The sequence below is a fragment of the Lontra canadensis genome, unplaced genomic scaffold, assembly GCF_010015895.1.
Source record: "Lontra canadensis isolate GAN:19392208 unplaced genomic scaffold, GSC_riverotter_1.0 scaffold112, whole genome shotgun sequence".
Taxonomy (NCBI): Eukaryota; Metazoa; Chordata; class Mammalia; order Carnivora; family Mustelidae; genus Lontra; species Lontra canadensis.
The window spans coordinates 3,923,898-3,946,620 of record NW_022631106.1 but is presented as its reverse complement, the minus strand read 5'-3'; the positions used below and the strand labels follow the sequence as shown (position 1 = coordinate 3,946,620).

The 22,723-nt window shown below is 39.4% G+C and overlaps 1 protein-coding gene across 27 annotated transcripts in view; it reads right to left on the bottom strand.

Moving 5' to 3' along the window:
* MAP4K4 (mitogen-activated protein kinase kinase kinase kinase 4) overlaps positions 1–22,723 on the bottom strand; it is a 189,414-nt gene that overhangs the window by 9,845 nt on the left and 156,846 nt on the right. For 10 of the 27 annotated variants that reach the window (XM_032840353.1, XM_032840357.1, XM_032840361.1 and 7 more), the window contains 11 exons: positions 21,788–22,021; positions 20,728–20,834; positions 19,052–19,203; positions 18,280–18,377; positions 17,675–17,683; positions 16,203–16,378; positions 15,580–15,700; positions 14,322–14,513; positions 12,149–12,266; positions 11,654–11,824; positions 5,544–5,687 (listed from right to left, as the gene is read on the bottom strand). In XM_032840353.1, the coding sequence (XP_032696244.1) occupies positions 5,544–5,687; positions 11,654–11,824; positions 12,149–12,266; positions 14,322–14,513; positions 15,580–15,700; positions 16,203–16,378; positions 17,675–17,683; positions 18,280–18,377; positions 19,052–19,203; positions 20,728–20,834; positions 21,788–22,021 (1,522 nt within the window). The remainder of the gene's footprint in view (positions 1–5,543; positions 5,688–11,653; positions 11,825–12,148; positions 12,267–14,321; positions 14,514–15,579; positions 15,701–16,202; positions 16,379–17,674; positions 17,684–18,279; positions 18,378–19,051; positions 19,204–20,727; positions 20,835–21,787; positions 22,022–22,723) is intronic. The other 17 variants (XM_032840364.1, XM_032840365.1, XM_032840370.1 and 14 more) reach the window with 10 other exon arrangements.

Genomic DNA, 22,723 nt, shown 5'->3' with positions numbered 1-22,723 from the left:
GGGACTCAGATCCAGCAAAAAGCAAACCATAACCTGGAGATGTGTGCAACTTACATAACTGACAGAGGACTCACAACATATAAATCATTTAGAAGAGAGAAAACCCAATAGAAAAAGTGAGCAACTGACCACAACAGGCAAAAGAGGTTATCTCATAGTATGTGAAAAAGGTACTTGCTCTCAATAGTCAATTAGTGAATGCATATTAAAACCATAATGATATATAATTTCACACACCTATCAGGGTGTCTAGAATTAAAAAGACCAGCAGTACTAAAAAACCAACAACAACAGTACTGAAAGTAGGGTGGGTGTGGAGTAACTAGAAATTCAGAAACTAGTGCTGTAAACGGTTAGAACCATTCTGAAAAGTCTGACATTATCTATTAAAGTAGGATATATGCATACCCTACTTATGATCCAGTAATTTCTCCAATAAAAAATGTGTGTGTATGAGACCCCAAATGAGAATGTTCATAGCAGCATTGTTCCTAAGAGCTGTGAACAGTAAACACAAACATGTATCAAGAGTAGAATGAATAAATTGTGGTACAGTCATACACAGAAATGAAATGGAACAAAATAGCTCTATGAGCAACAACAAAATGATGCTGAATAGAAGAAACTAAACATACTAACAAGCTTAATAAGAAAAATCATATGATCATATCAATTGATGTAGAAAAACAGCTGACAAAACCCAACATCCACTTCATGACCAAAAACTCACAGCAAATAGAAATAAAGGGGTAACTGCTTGAATTTGCTAAAGAACGAGTACAAAAAAACTTGTGACAAATACCATACTTAAAGGTGAGAGACTAGGTACTTTCCTCTTTAGGAATGAGGGAAGGGTGCCTCCACTTACCACTCCTAAACATCAGATGTCTTAGCTAATGCAATAGGACAAAGGAAATAAAAGGTATACAAAATGGGAAGGAAGAAATACAGGCTTATTTAAGTAGAAAATACCAAAGAACTGGTTTAAAAAAAAAACCTGTAACTAATAAAATGATTATAGTATGGTTGCAAGTTACAAGGTTCATATATTAAGTCAAGTGCTTTCCTATATACTTGCAATAAGCAATTGGAAACTTGAAATTGAAAACACAACACCACCTATGCAGAAGCACTAAAAACAGGGGTGGCCTGAGTGGCTCAGTTGCCTGAGCAGCTTACTCTTGATTTTGGCTCAGGTCATGATTTCAGGGTTGTCAGGCTGTGTCAACCTGTGTCAGGCTCCACGCTGGACAGAGAGTTTGCTTGAAATTCCCTCCCTCTTCCCCTACTCCTCCCCACTCTCTCTCTCTAAAAAAATAAATAAATCCTTAAAAAGAAAAAAGCACTGAAGACAAAAAAGGATATACTTAATTATAAGTCTAACAAAATAGCCCTACATAAAATCTCATGAGTAAAACTAACAAAATTCTGAAGAAAGAAATTAAGAGAGATCTAAACAGCTGGAGATACATTCAGTGGTCACGGATAAAACACAACATTGCTACAGTATCAGTTGTACTCATCTAAGGAATCAGTGTAATCCCAATCAAAATCCTATCAAGTTATTTAATACATATTGATAAACTGACTCCAAAGTTTATATGGAAAGGCTAGAACCAGAGCAGTCAATACAATATTGAAAAAGAGCAACTTTGGAAGACTGATACTATGTGACTTCAAGATTTACTATAAAGTTACAATAATCAAGACAATAGGTATTAGCAAAAAGAAAAACAGATCAATGGAACAAAACAGAGAGCCCAGAGATAGACCCACACAAATATAATGGGCTGATCTTTGACAAAGGAACAAGGCAATTCAATGGAAAAAGGTTGGTCTTTTCAACAATCATTGCTAGACCAATTGAACATCCACATACAAAAATAATGAATTTGTAGACTTTGAACCTTTCACAAAGATCAACTCAAAATGGATCATAGACCTAAATATGAAATGCAAAACCATAAATCTTCTAGAGGATAATATAGAAGAAAATCTAGGGAAAGTCTCCTTAGATTTAGCAATGACTTTTTAGATACAACACCAAAAGCATGATCCATGAAAGAAAAAAACTGGTAAGTTAGACCTCATTAAAATTAAAAACTTCTGTTCTGCAGAAGACACTGTTAAGAGAATAGACAGACAAGCCACAAACTGGGGGAAAAAATATTTGCAAAACTAAAGGACTTGCACCCAAAATATAAAAAGAACTCTTAAAACTCAACAGTAAGAAAAATAAATAACCCAATTATAAAACAGACAAATGACCTTAACAGATATCTCACTAAAGATGACCAACAGGTGAAAAGATACGAAACATCACGTCATATTTTATTAAAAAATAAAACAGTAATGACTCACTAATACACTAATCCAAAACACTATTAACATCAAACACTGATGTGGTGTGGACCAAAAGGGACTCTTCATCTGTGGCCTGTAGGAACTCAAAATGATACAGCTGCTTCAGAAGACATGCTGGCTATTTCTTACAAAGCTAAATGTTATCTTACGTTCCAGCAATCATGCTCCTAGGTATTTAACTAAACACATGAGTTGAAACCTCACGTCTACACAAAAAGCTGTCCACAGATATTTATAGCAGCTTTATTCCTAATTGCTAAAATGTGGAAGCAACCAAGAGGTCTTTAAATAAGTGACCGGATAAACAAAGTGGCACATCCACACAACAGATTATTCAGCAATAAAAAGAAATATACCATCAAGTGATGAAAAGACACAGAACTTTAAATATATATATTGCTAAAGAAAGAGGCCAGTCTGAAAAGGCTATATACTATATGATTCCAAATATGACATTCTGGAGGTTATATAGTTAGTTTAAAAAAAAAAAAATCAGTTGTTGCCAGGGACTTTCGGGGAGAGATGAATAGATGGAGCACGGGGGATTTTTAGGGCAGTGAAATTAGTCTGCAATGGTAGATAATTAGGTGTTTGTCAGAACCTACTAAACTACAACACAATGAATGAACCTCAGTATAAACTACAGACTTTGGTTAATAATACTGTCAATGCTGGTTCATCAACTAAAAATAAATGTACTACACTAATGCAGATAATAGGGAAAACTGGAAGTGGGGGGTAATATGGGAATGGTCTGTATTTCCTGTTCAGCTTTTCTGTAAACCTACAGATGCGCTTATAAAAAAACACAGCCAGACACAGAAGAATACTTACTGTTTTACCATATATCAATTCACTTCAAAAAAGGTAAAACCAAACTAAGGTATAATTTTAAAGGACAGTGCTTCCCTGTGGGGACCAGGGTGGGCAAGGACTGGGAGGCAGCAGAGTGGGTACTGCAGGGGAGCTTCTGGGCTACTTGGGATTGCTGCACTTCTTCACCAAGGCAGGTGAATGGATTTTAACCATCCTAGGATGGCTGTGACAATTCATTGTGCTGTATATACTTATAATTATACTTTATTATGTCTTATACTTTAATATTTTTAAGTTTTAAAGACTTTTTGAATATGGAAAAATATTCAATAAAATGTTAAATGAAACAAAAACCATGTAGCTTTATGTATATAGTGTTTCATTCCCATATTGTGATAAATATTTATAGAAATGAGAAGGAGGAGGGGCACCTGAATGGCTCAGTCAGTTAAGTATCTCTCTGGGCTCAGGTGATGATCCCAGGGTCCACTCAACAGGGAGCCTGCTTTCCCCTCGTGCTCTCTTTCTTTCTCTCATGCTGTCCCTCTTTCTCTCTAATATGTAAATATGAGGAAAATGAGGAAGAAATATTAAAAAAAAAAGTCAACAAGAATTGTCTTTGAGATGGGGGTAGTACTTTGTTCTATTCTTCCTAAGTTTTTTCTATTTTTGAAGTTTCCTACAATTAACATGTATTACTTTCATGATTGTAGAAACCATTACAAAAGAGAAAAGAATACAGAAAAGTAGACCAAAAAATTATTACTGGTGTCAGCTGATCAGTGATCCCCATAAGTCATCTTGTTCACTGGATCACAAAATGAAGTTTAAATCATTTTTAGCAGCAGATTTATTTTTCCTCTAATTTTAAACCTACTCCCCCAATCAGCACTCAAGTTATAAATGGTTGTTTTCTCACTGAAGTGTGAGATGGATGGAGAAATAACTGCATTTTAACAAAGGCCCTTCACTTAGAACCAAAAGCCCATTTGAAAACTAAAGTAACTCTGAGAAATGTTACATATAGACAAACACAAGAAGATGAGTTAGCAAGTATTAAATCATAGTTGCTGCTGGTTATTATAAGACCTATTTAAAGTGTTTCAATTTTGCATACTCTTGACTCCAGCAATAATACAAATTATTATTTATGCAACATGGATATATATACATAATGGTTAAGTAAACTACAAGATGTATGTGAAAAATGTTAACATGAGAGGGAAAAAAAGGGATAAACTAAAGGGCTCCTAATAGAAGTAAATAAATTTTAGAGTATCTATGCAAAGAAACACTCTATAGCCAGGTAAAAAGGTATCCTGGAGAAATGATTAATGACATGGAAAGAGCAAGTCACATGATCTGGACAAACCTGAATGAGAAAGATACACCCTCACTTCAGGACAGTGGGTACCATGGCAGCTAGATGGGGATGCTAAACGCAGGTACAAGAGTAAGTATTTAACACCTGTTAGAAGTAACGCATCAGTATGTGGGTGTCATTATTATGTAGTTATTCTCTCATTATTATTTTCTATATGTTTGACATGTTGCATAACCATTTCTATCCAGATTTCCCCCCCTTAAGTCTGTATTGAGTGTGTATATGCTTAAAAATGAGAAGTTGAAACTGAAGAGTATCTCTGGATGACTTTACATTTCATTTCTCCTACTTGCTTTTCTGCACTAGTTTTTTATTTTCTAGAATGAACATGTATTACATAAATGAAAAAAAAATACTCTTTCTTTTAGGAAGAAAAAGAGAAGTGTTAACTGATATAAGAAAACATAATATGGTACTTTTTACCATTGTGGCAGAGCACAATGCCTTCTGCATGAAGGAAAGTCCTGTGGGTGAAAGTGGGTACAGACCTACATGCTGGAGAAGCCGCATTGAGCCACACAAGCACCGGGGCCAAGAGTGCTCTCAGGGGAGGGGTCTACTAGATAATGCACATCCCTGTGCTTCTCCACACTGCTCTTTAGAGGAGCAACAGATCCACTGCGTACTTGTCAGTCACATCTGAATACATTTTTCCATCACCTTATTGTAAAACCATGCTATGTGGTTGTACCTCATTTAGCCATTACTTCAAAAATTAAGCTAGGAGAATCTGGGTGGCTCAGTTGGTTAAGCATCTGCCTTTGGCTCAGGTCAGGATCCCAGGGTGCTGGGATCAAACTCTGCATCCGGCTCCCTGCTCAATGGGGAGCATACTTCTGCTTCTCCTTCTCCCTCTGCCCCCACCCATGCTTATGCCCTCTCTAGCTCACACTCTCTCTCAAATAAATACATAAAATCTTAAAAAAAAAAAAAAAAAAAAGCTAATGGAAGTTTAGTGCTTTACTAAATGAACACTTACCAGATATTGTCACCAAGACATTCAAGCCTTCAAGGACATCCATCTGCTGAAATCGTCTTCGGTTAATCAGAGGATATACCTTTCCTTGGCCACTTCTGTCCAGCAGCATCAGGCCACTCTCTGTACCCACTAACAAATTCACTCCTGTTTCAAGGACACAGAAAGATCTGAATTTTATACTGTGCTTAGCAAACAGTCTGGTTGTATAGAAAGGATAACACCACCTATCTGGGAAAGAGTAGTTTCCTTATTCACACACACACAAAAATGCCTGGAATAGTCAGCAGTTAAAGTGACCAAATGACAACAAATCACCACAGAAGAGTGGCAGTCTAAAAAAGGATGTGAGAGAAAACACACACCACATCCCCTCAACCTCCTGCATAATTCACCAGTTTCCCCTGAATGTTTTGAGCTCACCATCTCCTTGGTGTTACAGATTATATATCTCATTAGCCACATGAGACGGTTGAACAAATCTTTGTCGGATACAATGACCTCTTTGTGCTTCCTATATCTGTCTGTCTTTATTTTCACTGGCAAACTTCTGGCACAAGCTATAAACAGCCACCTCAAATCCTTACCAGTTTATGACTGATCCATCACTCACCTTAGGGTTTTCTTAAAGACCACTCTCGGTCATCATCAGAGAAGAAACTCAGTCCTCTGCCCCTAAACTTCTTGGGACTATTAAAATACCGTGACTGCCCCATGGGAAGCACTTCTGGCTTCTCTCTGAGCTGCCAGGGTCTTCCCACTCTCCAGCTGCTCTGAGTCTCCTTCCTGGTTTGCACGCACCTTCTCTGCTTCTTAAACGCAGGTATCTCTTTCACTGTCTTCTGCTGGAGGAGCACCTCAGAACCATCAACGCCTAATTCCATACCCAGCTGCTTTTCTACTTGTTGTAAATTTCTACTGAGACCAACTTCTCAACGTTTGCCCTTCCTGTAACAGTACCACCACCTGCTCCACACAACCAACCAAACTGACCACCAGAACCAGAGACCTCCTTCCTTTCCCTTTCCTCTGCTCCCACCTACTTGAGGCACTGGCCACCTTGTAAGCGATGGACAGAGACTTTAACACAGTCCCTCTACTTTCTCATAGCAGCAATCAAAATGATCCTAATCTTCTTACAATACTCATTCGGTCCTACCATATTTTCCAAACTATACACTCTCTATAGGAGGGTATAAAAGCCTCAATTTGGCACTCAGATCTCTCTGTAACCTGAACCAACTTACTTTTCTCTTTTATCACTCCCTTATTTCCCTGAATACCTTGTTTCCTTGGTCTATAACCTTCACTGTCTAAACCAAATTTGTAACATGTAGGACAGATCACCTTATACTTCCACATAATCAGGCACATACATGTTTGCACTGATTCCCTAAACTGGCTAATAAACTCACTGAGACAGGAATAAAGTATCTGTGCTTTTATGAACCACTCAATCAATAGTTTCAGGTAGACAGAAAGATAGGAAAGAGTAGCATGTATTTCCTTAATCGCAAGATCCAAGTTTTATTACACAGACACACACACACACCCTACTTTCAGAACACTTCCAATGAGCAACTGTGAAGGTAACAATGAAACACCCTCCCAGCCCCCCACTCAGCTAGCTCTGTGATGGTTCTGTATTAAGCAAGTGAAACACCAACACCTGGAGAACAGTATCTACCCAAACCAATTCTTCTGAAGAAACTGGAAGCAACTTTTGGGATCTTGGGGAAGCTTTGGAACCTGGAATTTACATATGCAGTTACTATCACCACCATTCAAACTCAAATAAAAACTTTACCAACTAACAGAGTGCCAGGCTCACTAGGGCAACAGTTACCAATATGCCAAAGCACTGTAAGCTCTAAGCTAACAAAACACTATCCCTGGAGTCCTCAAAAAAACTAAAATGTGTAATGAGGTCCTCATAAATTCTAGACACCTACAGTTTCCAGTAACAATGTGACCTGAAAAACCCCTGTTAAAAAAAAATCTATTAGGCATATGATGCAGGTTTCCATCCTGCCCTTGCGGAAACAGTCTAAGTTTTATGAGAATATCCCTGTCTGTGCTTCCCACACACACTTCCACCAAATCACAGCTGCTTTCCAGCTAGTATGACGGTAGTAAGAACTTGTTAGTGCCTGGCATACTATGAAACGGCTTCTGAAAATTTGAAGGAAGCCTCTCGAATTTTCGGGAAAAGAGAAAAATTTTGAGTATTCACTACCCATCTAGAGTGATCCTTGAAAGTAAACAAAATCCCCAAAATAGGATCATTTGGACAGATAAGGAGAAAGACTTATGAACACATATAGCTCCCTCTATCACCTATAATTAAGATTTTTAGAACGTGCCATTCAGACCAGCCTTGTCCAACAGAACATTGTACCTTGATGTCTGACATGTTAGCCAATGGCCACATGTGGCTCCTGAGCACTTGAAACATGGCTAGTGCAACTGAAGAACTCAATTTTCTACTTTAATCCATTTACGTGTAAACAGTCACAGGAGACGTGATTATCCTAACAGCCAGTGCAGCTATGGTTGATACTGATATTTTATTCAGCAGGTAACATTGTGGCTTTGAACTAGGGTTCACAGTCTTACACTTCAAAGCTTACAAGTCATCACGTTTTCCACGAAAAAGTTCTTTTTTAATAGAAATATCACACACATCAGATAATGACTGAATGCTAAGAAAAAAACTACAGCCCAATTTAAAAACTCACTTATCATCACTGTAGGAGAAATTAATGTTATGTAATGCTCCACTCTTTCCTATCATTTTACTTTTGAGGTTGGCCATTTTGTGACTACCTCCCTATCAGATGTAGAACTACAACAGGACATTATTCTTAGTGTTTTCTCTCCATATACCAATGTGAGATAATTCTAACTAGCTTCACAGTTATTTGAAGCAGAAAAACATTAACTGACAGAGTTGCTTACACATAAGAGTCCATTCTAAAGGTTCCATTTTGTGCAGTATTTCAGTATTTTCTCAATCTTCAGTATCAAGTAGCTGAAAAAGTCGTGTCAAGAATCTGGCAATAACTACCAAAAGTATGAGCCTCTGAAATCTATTATTTGTGGTTTCCAAAAATAAACAGCATCCAAACATCAATCAAGATTTTACAGTAATGAATTAACAAGAGAATAAAAGACAAAGCTGAAAAAGTCTATTCATAAACACACAAAAATGCATATATTTTGGCACTTACACTCCTTGTAATTTTTCATTATATACTTCCAAGAACTGTGTAATTTTGTTAAGTACTAAGTGTTAGCAGTCAAAGGAATATTAACAGTCACTGGAATAACCACCTTGGAAATTACGGGCCTATGAAAAAAATTAAGTTGCATACTGCAATAACCTTTTATAAATGTGCTTTTTAAACCTTTCAACTGTTAGATATAATTAAACTTTAAATGCTAATAGCTCAAAGATAAGCTGTACTAGGCACTGCAATTCTATTCATAGGAATCTGGTGTAGGCTGATGGGGAAAATGGCTAAGAGATCTATAACATGTGATTTAAAGTTTCCTTTAAATTTTATGATGATATTTCAGGCAAAGCTCTGTAGTAAACTGCAGACAGTTTACTATTAAGAGTGGGAACTGGGGTGCCTGGCTGGCTCAGTTGGTAGAGCATGTGACTCTCGATCTCGGGGTTGTAGGTTTGAGCTGGATGTTGAGTGCAGAGATTTTATTAAAAAAAAAAAAAAAAAAGAGTGGGAAAAATTATGTTCGAAATATGTGTTAAAATAATTCTGACTACAAAGGGGAAAACGGTCTTATTACAAAAATGTAATAAATATATAGTAACTAACAAAACAAAAGTCAGTTACATAACATGATTAAAAAAGAATGCTTGAAGCATCATGTTCTCCAGAAGGCACACAAAAAATCCATCTAACCTATCTAACACTGATCAGATTTCAAATGTGTCACCATTTCAAAGTAATACTATAGTGTCCTCTGAATTTTCTCCCCTTGTTGGTCTATCACTCTTACAGTACAAGTTTTAACTTTTCTAGGTCTAAGTCTCTGAGAGGCTTATTTTCAAACTTAACTTAAAAGGCTTATTTTTCTGACTTACTTTTTAGCTTAGCTTAGCAGTTTAAGGAAACCCACCATCAATGTGCCCCAAGCCAAGGAACAATTCAAATATACCAATTTACAGAAAGAGATTTCAACTTTATGTCATCTGCCCATCTTTCCTTTCCACATACTATTAAAATGGAAGTTCCATTACATTTTTAAAAACACAAGCTCAAGATACTCTCTTCTCTGAGGTATTAGAGAAGTTAATTAGGAAATAGAAGGATTTTAGTTAAAAAAAAAAAAATCAGTTAATGGCACAAAACGGAGTCCAGCACTTTGTAGGACAGTAGAGGAATATAAATCAGTGTAAGACTGTTACCAGGTGCAAACATTCTAGATAAAAGTTACTTCAGCAATTTCAAAAGAATTAACATAATTTCTACATGAGATATAATGTGCTGAATTTTGATGATATATACTCTCCCATGGAGGGCCTTCAGAAAGAACAAACACGGTGGAATTCAACCCTGTGATGTGATCACAACTTGCATTCCCAGAGCAATACTTCACAGTGCTGAGCGGTGACAACACAGTGACAGCTGCCTTTCATGATCCCAGTAATCCCCTCCAAGTGGCTACTGTTACCTTTGCCTATGAGGTTAATATGGGGGACTTAAGATATTCCGTGATGACGAGGACAGAAATTCAGAACCCAAAGAGTGAAAGAGGAAGTAGGTGTGTCTGCAAAGGGAAGAAGCCTCTCCTGGACCCCTCCGGAGGAGGCTGCGCAGGAGCTGGGGAAGGGAGAGAAGTCAATGGACAGATAAAAGTCTAAAAGGTGAACAAGGAGGAACTTTTAAGAAGTAACAGACCCCCTCTTCAACAGCAGGACTGAGGAACATCTCGAGGTTCAGGAAGTAAGCACTGAGGCGCTCACGTCAGCCTCAAGTCTTGAGAGAGGTTAGGGGTTGAGGGTGAGGGGTAAGGTGGACATAGAGCTGATCTGGTCACTGGAGACGCAGAGGCCATCAGGAACACTCCAACAAACAACACGCTGAGGTCGATTTGCTATGCACTCAAACCAAAATGGATCGCATGTCTTCTGTCCACTTGTACTTGCAATCAAGGGAGGAAGAAACTAACTAGAAATAGGGTCTCTGCTAAAAATTTCAGAGTTTAGCCAGGAGGAGAACACTTTGTTAAGTGTGGGATTGGAAGACAAGGTAAGTCCAGTCTGTGGGAGTGAGGAAGGTGATGGCCCAGGGGAGAAAGAGAGGCTAGCCTCAGAACGAGAGAGGGCAGAGTCCTCACGTGGCACCCTCCTCAGGCATAGTCTCTCGTGCCGCTATAAGCTGTGAAGAGGCGGCACCACCAACATGCAGATGGAACAGGGAAAGGCCGTGCTACGGTCTCCTTCTGCACATTCTGGCCCATGGCAAACTGCTTTTAAAAGCTTCATTTCCGGGTGCCTGGGTGGCTCAGTGGGTTAAAGCCTCTGCCTTCGGCTCCGGTCACAGTCTCAGGATCCTGGGATCGAGCCCCGCATCGGGCTCTCTGCTCAGCAGGGAGCCTGCTTCCTCCTCTCTCTCTTTACCTGTCTCTCTGACTACTTGTGATCTCTGTCAAATAAATAAATAAAATCTTAAAAAAAAAAAAAAAAGCTTCATTTCCATGTTAGGCCCAAGTCATGAAGAGCAAGGAAAAAATGTTCAATGGAAACATTTAAAAAGCAATCCAACATGCTTCTTCATTCTCCCTATAAATAAAGACCAAATCAAATGTCCTTCTCATCTTTTTACTTTTTGCTTTCCATCAAAGAATGGGAGCTCAGTCCTTCATGCCAATACCCGGTGGCTGAAACAAGTGCAAGGCCGTACACGCACCTACATGATTCTGCAGGAGGTACCAAGAGTGAGCATCATGGAAGACTTCCAACTTCTCTGTCAACAACTCTTTACAAAATCCCCAAATTGTCCAAAATAGTACCTTTTCTAAAAGACCAGTCCACCCTTCAGAAAAATAAAAAGATGACATCACAGTAGCAGCAGTAAGATACCTACCCCATAAGGCAGCGCACAGAATCTCAGAGTTAAATCTCTTCTTATATTTACGAATCTCCGGGGTGTCACTCTGTGGCCTAGTGTTGGTGGGATTCACATTGACCACTGAGCCCTTCCGGGTAGGATCTTGCCTTATGGCTTCTGGTCTCATCCCATCACAGGAAAATCCCACTAGAACACAGTACATTTAAAATTATTTTCTTCGCACACCAACACTGCACCTGCCTCCCTCCCCCGCTATACCTCAAGTGAGTATTCATATGCTATAAACCAACTCTTTGTCAAAGAAAAGAAAATTGTAAGAAATGTATATGGAAAAAGGAAACCGACTATGCAGCTCATTGCAAGTAAGGCAATGCAAGCGGGATGGGTGTTTCTGTATCCGAGGTCTGTGCCTGCAAAGAACCACCAAGCCATGCCTAAGCCACCAGAAAGAGTGACACAAAGTGACTGAGTCCTGTTTGTCAGCTGCTTTCTTGCTGCTAGTTTACTTACCCACAGAAGTCACTGTTGTCCCACTAGATGGAGAAATCTGTAGTAATCTGGGGTCTATAAAAGGTGTAAAGGAGGAGGAAGATTTGTGTTTCTGGAGTGTGCTACTAGCGGACTGAGTCTGCAATGTAAATTTCAATTTTATTAATACAAATGACATTAAAAAGTTGAACATAAAACATTTCAATCCACTTCTGTACTGCATGGTTTCCCACTAGAAAGACCTATCCCTCCTGCATCATTTCCCCCAAATGCTCTCAGGGGTGCCTCTGCATGTGCACAACACACCCCACCAACAGGCTGTTCAACCTGGAACCACCAAAAGAGCTACATCTCCCTTCAGATATACTGCTCATCTAAGACAGGAGGCTGAGAGCTACCAACAAAATCTATACTTCGTGCTCCTAGTTTTTTTTTTTTTTTAATAATTATAATTAAAACTCCTAAAGGAGGTTTGAAATGTCTATCTCAGTTCATCAATTTCTGAATTTACTCTTCAGCCCAAAAAAGGCCAATTAACCTCTGTTGGAATACTGGCAAATCCTGACTTTCTATTACTCATTTTAACATGAGCCTCTTGCCAGAAAGCTACAGAAGCTTTGGCTACCACCATTTAGGTGCATCATCAGTAAACCCGTATCGAACAGGGGTTCATCAGTGAAAGGTGCAAATGACAAGATATGGCACATACTTTTGCTCTTTTAGGAGCACTAGTGTTTTGGTTAATAGTGTAATTTAAGACAAAAATAAAAAGAAAACACAAAGAAAGTGAAACAAATTGTTAAGTGGAAATGTAATGACAATTAAAAACAAAACAAACAGAAAAATAAACTTGCCAGTTTAGTGAGTTAAGGGTTATAGTAAATACTGTACATTAGAGCAAAATGGAGCCAAGTTTAAATATAAATATAAGGAGAAAAGTGAGTGTAGGTGGGATAAATCACTGGAGAAAAAAGAACACTTCCAATCAAGTGCTTTTTAGTCCTGAAAACTTTCTCGCCCTCCACAGGCAGCTAAAAGTCGCCATGTCCTAGAGCCTGAGCCTGCCCACGCTCCCAGGCTCTCTCCTTCCACTTCACATATAGCTGTCTGCTGGCAAGCTTCCCACCCTGTCCTATGATCAATGGCCAATCCATCCGATGGCCAATCTTATGCAAGCCCACCTTAGAAGTAGTTGACTTGCCCCTGCTCCTCAGGGGGAGAGGATTATTCTGATTCTTTCTCAAAAGGGAACCAAAATCAGAATAGGTAGAGACAGCCTGGCAGTTAAATGTTTACATTAACAAGATTGGCTGAAGCTACGTGCCACTTTCAACCTCCTTCAACTGTTAGCCAAATGCATTTAAACCAAACCTCCCAAGAAATCAAACCACATGTTTAATTTAGTACAGGGTGCTCAAGGTGGACTCTGTCACTGCATGGGGAGAATAATCTTGTTCCAAAGAGCAAAGCATCACCCACCTAGCACCCAGACTGAGCACCACAGCCAAGCCTTCAAACGAGCACACAGGATTTCCCATTCAAAATTTTAAATTAAAAGCATGCTCAGACCTTTGCTCTTCTTAGCATCCTAATTTTCTAGAATTCTCTAAAAATCATTTGGCCTTTTCTGTGAATTTCAAGGAAAGAAGTCCTTTTAACAGGGTTGGTGAAAACAAATGATTAACCAACCAACAATCTCCCCCTATCAAAAACAAAAAGCCATCCAGCCCTGTTTGAAGGAGATTCCTGTAGAGGATAACAAGTGTGTCCAGGTAAGGCCAAGTCTGCTTAATCAAATTTTTTCTATATTTTACTTGTCAGTTAAAAAGAATGAAAAAGGCAGATTCCACAAACGACCACAAGAATTTCATGCCAAATACATAATGGATCCAAGAACACAGCAATCATTTTATTTAGACTTTAAAAAAATAAACTGAATAAAGAAAGCCATGCAACTACACTTATCTAGAGAAAAGGAAACAGTGAACTGGCAAGTTGAAGGGACATTGATCTAGGGTTACGGGATTTGTATGCAGATCTGAAAAATGTTACTTAGGGTTGGGGAGAAGGGTAGGTGACAGAAGAAAGCGGGGGGGCGGGGTGAGGGGCGTGGGAGAGGTCTCCTCTGCAAACTAGCTACTAGGCAGTGCTGGTCGAACCCTAGGAAAGCAGCCAGCTGTGGTGCGAGACATACCTCATTAGTAGTGAGCTTGTCCTGGGGTGTCTGTGGGGACATGGTGGGTGTCGGCTGGCTGGAGGATGGGGAGGAGGAGGTGGAGGAAGTGGAGGAGGAATGGCTTTGCTGTAAGAGATCTGGCAAGAGGTGAATGCGACCGGCAAAGCCATTGCTCTCATGATGGCTGGCGCGCTTTTGGTCAACTGTACTCTGTAGAAAAAACAGGCACACTCGTCTCGCTCAAGCGCTGCTGAAATTCCCTATGACCCTACTGATAACTGCCTTAAAGATGCTGTGTGACTTTTCAAACTCCGTTAAATAATCAAGGAAGGACCACAGGAAACTGGTCGGAACTGTTCACACTTCGTCGCCGAATGCAATTCAAAGTGCCTCATCTGGTGGCCACAGGACTGGAGCATGACTGCCTAACCTGGGTTAGCTGCCACTCTAGCTGTTGTTAACAAAACCACTCGCCTTTCTTTTCCTTTAAAAAATGTTCCTGTCTAAAGCTCTAGAGTACCCTGTCACTTCTTTGAATCCTGGTCTTTTCCATGTTCTTCCCACTTTCCATCCAAATGCAATGCCATTGCATGAAACACACTCAGGAAAACTCCAACACTAGAAAGGCGCCTGTTCTATGTCCTGGGAAGCGCACTACTTCTATGTCTTCTAAGCTAAGAAATGAACAGACAGTTGTGAAGCTGAGCAACCTGAACCAAGCACATCGGGGTGGTACACATTTAATATTCAACGAGTGAGGAAACGAACATTTTAGAACACGCAAGAGCGACCTCCCAGCCCTTCTGCTCCAGAGGCCCTCCTGTGACTGATGAGGCTCATCCGCTCTTCCACTGCGCCTGCCTAAGGGCTGCTCCTGTGATAGCACTGTGGACCCTCAGCTGGGAGCTCTCTGCAGAACCTCTGTGGCTGCTCTGCTCCAGACTGGGCTCTGCCTCCTCGCTCTTCGAGCCTGCTGAAGGGACTCCCTGTGGCTTTTCTACTACTCAGACACAGACTGTGAGATTCAGCGTGGTGCTCAAATGAGGGCTGCCGCAAAACATGCAGAGGAGCAGCGATGTGGGGTGGAAGACTGCTAGCTACCTTCTGGGCATGCAGCACATACCTGCCTCCCTAGCCCCCAACACTCTACCTTCTGGGTCTTGTTAACATGAAAACAGATGATGATGTAGAAACAGCATGAGTGAGTGAATGAGCAAGTGGGTTAATGACTACAGGAGAAGCTCTGCCTCTAACAACAGAGAGAAGACACAGGTACCTGGCGGACGATGAGAGTGCCTTCCTTGGATGGGGTCATGGCTGGCTCACTTTCTACATCATCATGGACAATCATGGTTTTCACCGACTCTGTTTCACCATTGCTCAAATTCAGAGACGACCTATTGAGACAAAATTCAGAAGTGAAGGGCTATCAACCCATGAGCTGAGAACATCCTGTTTAGATTTTTCACCTTCCTAAAGGCCTAAGACGAGATCAGGCTACAGAGAGAGTTTCCTCCAAGAAAACAAATGCTTAGTTCTTCCCCTTCAACAAAGAACTTTCTGTCAGTATAGTCTGCTTTTGAGCAAAAATATCTAGAGTGAATTCTCATGGTTAACGTGGTTCAACCAAACTGAAACTTCCCTTTTGTCATACCCTCAAATTAAAAGGAAAAAAAAAATAAAACATACATTGGGGTACTGGAGAGAAGCACTGACACACACGTGCACACAGACAAAGAGAAGGAGGAAGAACACAAAGGCCGCCTGCTGCTGAACCCAGGAGAGCTCAATGGTTAAGTGTTCATACAGTCAGGATAGGTTTAGAAAGAACTGCTTCTAAATGGGAAGAAAGGTCAGTGGAGACGCTCTCAGCCTCTCTAAAATACACCAAAGACTGACGCTGCTCTGGTGTCCTCTGGTCCAGAGGTGGCTTCCTCCGCCCCTTCTTGTTCTACATCATCGTCTTCCTCATCTGTCGTCCCTGACTCCTCACTGGATGAGGAGTAGTCTGTCACTTTGTGTGGTGGTCGCACATCTTCCACTGCTCGAAGCTCTTTGGCCAGTGCAGTCAAATCCTAAGGCATAGGACAGAAAAGACAGTAAGGCAAAGAGGTGTGTGCCCAGGGCAGTGGGAAGAAAACAGCAAATTATAAGACAATCTTCATTTTAATTATTGATAAAATAGCCACGGCATCCATTTTGTAAAACTATTCTGTATTTACTAGTATCACAGGAAGGTGAGCTCTTAAAGCTTTTGATAGAAAAGACTAAAAAATGTAAAAAGATAAGGGGAAAAATAAAAAGCAAAAAATGTTGTACACAGTTCATATTTCACAAAAATAAAAAACATAATCTGCTTATGATAGGCTAATAGTGCTTTTTAAAAACCCTAACATAAAATTCTAAATCAAGAATTGTTGTGAAGGAAAATCCTTGGAGGTCTGCCTATTTAACAAAGTCTTCTTTCAAAGAGATTATCCACGAAGCAAGATTCTAGTTAAATTGGGCTGACTGAAAGGTTTTCTTTGGTGAACTTGTTATTTTTAACTCCACCTTTTAACAATTTCCAACCTACGAAAAGTAAGAAAGTGAGTATACTATTCATATCTGACTTCATAGAGTGTTAACAACTTGCCACGTTCCTAAGAAGGTCCATGACACAGGAAGTGAAAAAGTGGATGCAGTACGTGCTGCTGTGGACAGGAGGTAAGGCACTTCTCCCTTGCACCACGTGACCCATGTTTTCCTGCAACACTGCCAACAAGTACAAACAGGAGATAGAAAGGAAATCTATTTTAAAAGACATTATTCAAAAGTAGCTTCATTTCCCATGATTCTTCCATATGAGATATTTTAACACTCAATTTATCTACATATAATTTTCAATTGTCATTATTATGTATACTCTATGCTTTCACGCAGAAGTCCAAGGTTTCTACCTGGGAATCACATATTTAAAAGTAATGACTTTTTTTTTTTTTCTTTTTTTAAAGCAGGCTATGTAGTCATTTTTCCTTTTTCTTTTTAGCAGTTCCAAAGGAGTTTCCTTCTCCACAGTTAAGAATATGCTGCTCTTCTTTGAGCCTGAGCCTCTAAAAAAACAGTGTATCAGACCTTCAGTGTTACTATTTCATGATTACAACTGTGGCTTTTTAGGAAGTTATTTTTAGAAGTTCTACGTAGTAATAATAAATATATGCAGCAAATTCTATGTTAAAAAAGATAAAGCAGAAGCTTAGAACTTCTGAGTTCTAGAAAAGAACAAAAAGGCAAGTTGAGGGAGGAAAAGAAATACAGATGGATTATAAGCTAAGCTTAAGAGGCAGTTGGAATGGTGCTCTGCTGTGGCATTTTCCAGAGACGGGGCTTACCACTTCGCCCTTGAGCGCAGGAGCAGTTTCATTGAGCCGGAGAAGCCATCAGTGATGAAGAACGCACAGCATAAGGAAGCATGGGAGAAAGAAGGGGAGTGAGGGGAAGGACAGGCATCAATTCAAGCAGGAAATCAAAATTCCAAAAGGCTTTCAATCCCACAATGGGCACAGTTACATGGTCAGTTAATGCATCAAGGATTAAAGGCCAAGTATGAGGAAGTCACAACTGTCACTCCCAGTACCAAAAGGCAGAATTTAAATAATAGGTGAGTTGAAAAAGAAGATGATGTAAAAAAATTTACTCTAAAAACCAGTTTTGTAAATGTCCAACTCATCAAGAATACGACAAGGTTAATGTTGAACAAAGTGATAAAAAGGGTTTTCTTTCTTTTGTACTAAAAAAAAAAATGACAAAGCAGTGAGGCAGGGTATGCACAAATGTGTCTGAGAACATGGCATTCCTTCCAATTCCTCAAATCTGAGCGGGGCAGGGGAGGGGGGAAACCCTACAGAAAGGACTGCGGGCCTCTCGACTACATATTTTTAATAGAAAGACCTCACTTAAGCTTAGAATAAGTAAACAGATTTTGTATAATTCTTACAGCAGGCTTGAGAGGTCTGAAAACTTCTTTCTTTTCTTCAGGTTTTTTCACTGCATTTTCTAGGCGCTGAGATGGAGAGCCTTCAGATTTGGACGATGCTATGAAATTCAAGAAAAGACAAAAAGGGCAGAAACAGATAAACGCAGAGAAGTATGTCACAAACCTGACCTAGCCCACCTAGCCTTTGTTTCTCTCCTGTTCTCTTCTGCCCACTTCTGGTAGCCCCGCTCAAGGCAGGTGTCCACAAACAGACCTGACTCTGCTTAACGTTTTCACAATACCTTGTTACACTATGTCAATAATATAAAAGAGAGAATTTTCATTAGCTTATTATTTTGAGGATGAAAATAACCAATAAGGATGACAGCACTGATGGGAATCTATACTGAAAGAAGTGGGTTCAAATCCTAGCTCAGACATTTAGCTAATCTTATTGGACAAGTTACTTAACTTCACTAAATCGCAGTTGCTTTAATTTGTAAAATGGAGACACAATACATCTCTCTCTCTCTCTCTCTGTCTCTCTTATGGAGTTCTTTTAAGGATTAAATGAGATCATGCATATAATGTGCTCACAGTGCTAGGCATGTGTGAGCTCTCAAAAGTGAACAAGTGAACTCTATATTATTAAAATTATGGTTATCATTAGCAACCTGCACTGAAACACTGTTTTGTGATACGCAGCTGTGAAAAAAACCACAGGCCTTTATACAGGATTAAAAAGGATCTCCAATATCGTTAATGGGGTAAGGGAAAAGCAAAAGTTTCCTACATCTCACTCTGAAGCGCTCCCCAGAGCCGCTCTGAGACCCCGGATGGGACCCAGGCTGGGATCCTGAGTTGCTGGACCCCGAGGAGCTGCCACTGCCAGGCCTGGGCACCAGTTTCTCCACTCTCTCCCACAGCAGCCTGGGCTCAATACTGCTGTTAGAAAAGAACAAAGAACAGCTAATGCATTATCCCAAGATGTAGTATCAAATTATAAACAGATGCATGATGTGTCCACCAATGTCTCTGCAATGTAGGTATAATGAGAAAAAAAATGGCCTACAAACAGCATTCAACATTAAATTCATCAAGTTACAATGACATCATTCATGGATTTTACTCAGATATCCTTTTGTAAATTGTAGTTGACACACAGTGTTACATTAGTTTTGGATCTATGAAATATCTCAGATAAGCTTAAATCAAAAATGTTAAATAACAGACTACCATTAGCCAGACCCCAAATCTTTTTAACAACTGACAAGAAATGCTACTGTTCAGTCTAAAAATGTTACTATTCCTGTCACAGCTATAAACTCAGTTTCTTAATATAAAAAAATTCCACTTATATAATCACACATAAATTATGCTGTTCCTAGGCTGTTGCTCTCACTGTCAATCAATGTCTTTAAGAGCCAACGCTTACTCAGCCAACGCATACTCCTTTGTATGAACCCAGTTATTAAGGGGCTATGGGGCTATGATGCTCCCCAACCATGGACGCACCCAGAGCACAAGTTTGTTAGATCACAATTCATACACAGACTCAGTCAGTCACAGGAGAATCCCACAGTGTACCCTGATCATTTAAGGACTAAGAAGGCTCTCTGCAGCTTCTGGTCTGTCATCCATCTTTGTGTTCCAATTATATCAAGGCTCCAAGTACAAAAGGCTAATTTCAGAGGTTCGGTGATGATTAAGTACAAAAGAGTCAACATAGTGTTCCCTCCTTCCCCTAGGATGGTACTGGCCAATGGAAATCACTTGATAGGATGGAAATGTTCGATCGCTGACTGGTAATAACATGGTAGCCATGCCTGCACGTGGCTACTGAGCACATGAAATGTGACTAGTGTAGCTAAGGAAATTAACTTTTAATTTTACTGAATTTTAATTAAGCTAAATTTGAATTTAACTAGTATAGCTAAGGAAATTTAAATTTTATTGAATTTTAATTAAGTTAAATTCAAATTTAAGTAGCTTCATGTGGCTAACAGCTACTGTATAGTACACAGAACAGATCTACAACCTAAAAATATTTGGTTAATTCACTAGTTTATTAGAGACTGTAAGTCAACCACTGACTTTCCTTTAGTAGCCTGTTTGTGTTTTCTGCACCAGTCCCAAGCACTTGGGACATCCTTCAGATGACAAGCTTCCTCAGGTTCCAATTCTCTTAATCTCTCCCTTGCCTTTCCTGCCGTTTCATCCACTTGCTCTTACAGAGCCAGGGAGTTTTCATTTTAAAAGTGCTAAAATACACAAATGGATTCAAACTCTCTTTTCACTAGAGACCAGTTTGCTGTTATTCACGATAATGGATTTTCTAGCAGTTTTTCTTTCATAAAGTGACCATCTCTTTACCTCAGACATTCCATGTTTATGAACATTTTTATGAAAATGAACATGATGTAATATGCTGGGCAGTAAACCTGTTCTTAAGCTTCCCTCTTCTCTTACCTGGTGGAGTTCCTTTGACCGGCTTGGCTATTTTGCTGTCCACTGCCTTGCAGTGGGGAATCCCGACGGGACAGAACAGGGGAACGAGACGTTGTCCTCACCGGAACCTTTGGGTAGAAAAACACAGCAATTAAATTACTGAAAATATGAGAAGAAAAAAGATTTTCCCAAAACATTTTTAGAACATTCCTATTTACGTGAGCCTTACTATCACTACCCCCGCCATCCCTGATTCTTCTCTGCCCTCCACTGATAAAATACAATAGAGAAAATTTAGTCAAAGGCATCAAAGGAGCCAGGACAAACAGCATTTCTATGCTTCTGTAACATTCAAATGATGTTTGGACTGAAGCTTTGTGGCAGGGGACATACAAAAGCATTTTGCTGAGATAATGTGAGAATCAGAAAAATAAGCTCAAAGAAATCAAACAATGGTCTACAAATGGATCAGCAGGAAACAAAGACTGGTAGGAAGCAAGAAAATATTCAGAGGAAGCAAATTCCAAGTGGAGGGAAAATAAACGAAATGAAAATGTGCCTTTCGTTTAATTTTACCATTAAGTAATTACCAAAACAAAACACAAAAAATTTTAAAGGAAACCAAAAATCCCTCAATTTAAAAAATAAAAAAAAAAAAAAAAAACATTTTTTGGGAATTTTCAATGCAAAATTTTCCTTAAAAGAACCTTTTCTGAAAATTTTGATATTCATTAATATTCCAAAATAATTTGTAGCTTTTGTATAAATGCTTAAGACAACTGCCAAAATATATTTTGATTCTTTTTATTCTAGGAGTATATTCTTTATAGACTTACTCATATATTATTCTGTTACTTTGTGTTTAAGTATAGAGTTAACAACAACCATAAAAAAGCTAACTGGCTGCTGACTGAATATAACTGCATAACTATGGAACTTTCCCCACTGTAAAAAGTTCCTTTGAAGTTTCATTGCCCCTTCATTCTGGTGAAGTCACTATACCCTTAGTTAAAATAAATAATTTAAAAAAAAATTAACAAAAAGGAAAAAAGCAGCACACATCTGTCTTTCTGCTTCTTACCCTTGGAGGCACCTCGTCACTGTCTGATCTAGACCAAGCCTTTTGGGTGGGGTCAGGTACCTCCGACTTAGAGTCAGAACTCTGACTTAGCACCTCACTGCGGGAAGGTGGACATGGGTCCTGAGAGCGAAGATGGTGGTGTGCAAATTTGGGAGGAGAAGGGTCACTGAAGGAATGGGATCGCGAGACAGGGGAAACATTGTTCTTGAGAGATGCCAGGTGGGACCACTGTACCTTACAAGAAAACAAAACACAAAACATTCAATGCGTTCTGCATAAAACGCTTTTCCGGTCAATACCAAATCCAAACCAAGAAGTGGGGTAAGGCAAACAGGGGCAATACAGTCCTAGGTAAGCCAAGCAGTGGAACAGTTATACTTCTAAGTGAAGAAGCAGTCTGAGGAACACAGTATATAGAAAAAAGCAAATGTACATTTATAAGGAAAACTCTTTTAATATCCAGACTAACATTACAGATAGCAGTAAACATGAAGATTAATGAAACAAAACAAAACAAAGCAAAAAAACCCCTCGTAGATCTCTGATCCTAAAAAGGAGGACAATGTGCTCCATGCACATCCATGTCAAAGCAGAGTTGACAGGCAGAGAGAGAGAGAGAAGGAGGAAAGTAAAATCACAAGACAGACACTGCCATTCATGCAGACCTAGCTATCCATTCTTACGGCACCTGGCAGCATAAGGTTTCACACCAAATAACCACAGAACAACACATTTCACGAGCAAAGACAAACCCCTTGTATGTTGGCAGACTACGGTAATACAACTTAAAAACAGCCAACTTTTCAAATACACCCTCAATTTTGCTGCTTTCTTCTCCCAAGTCCTAAAACACTCAAACCTTAGAAATCTCTTTACATGTTCACAGTAGTTATGAAAAAAGGAATTTTGGTTTCTCTAGGAATATTCAATACTATC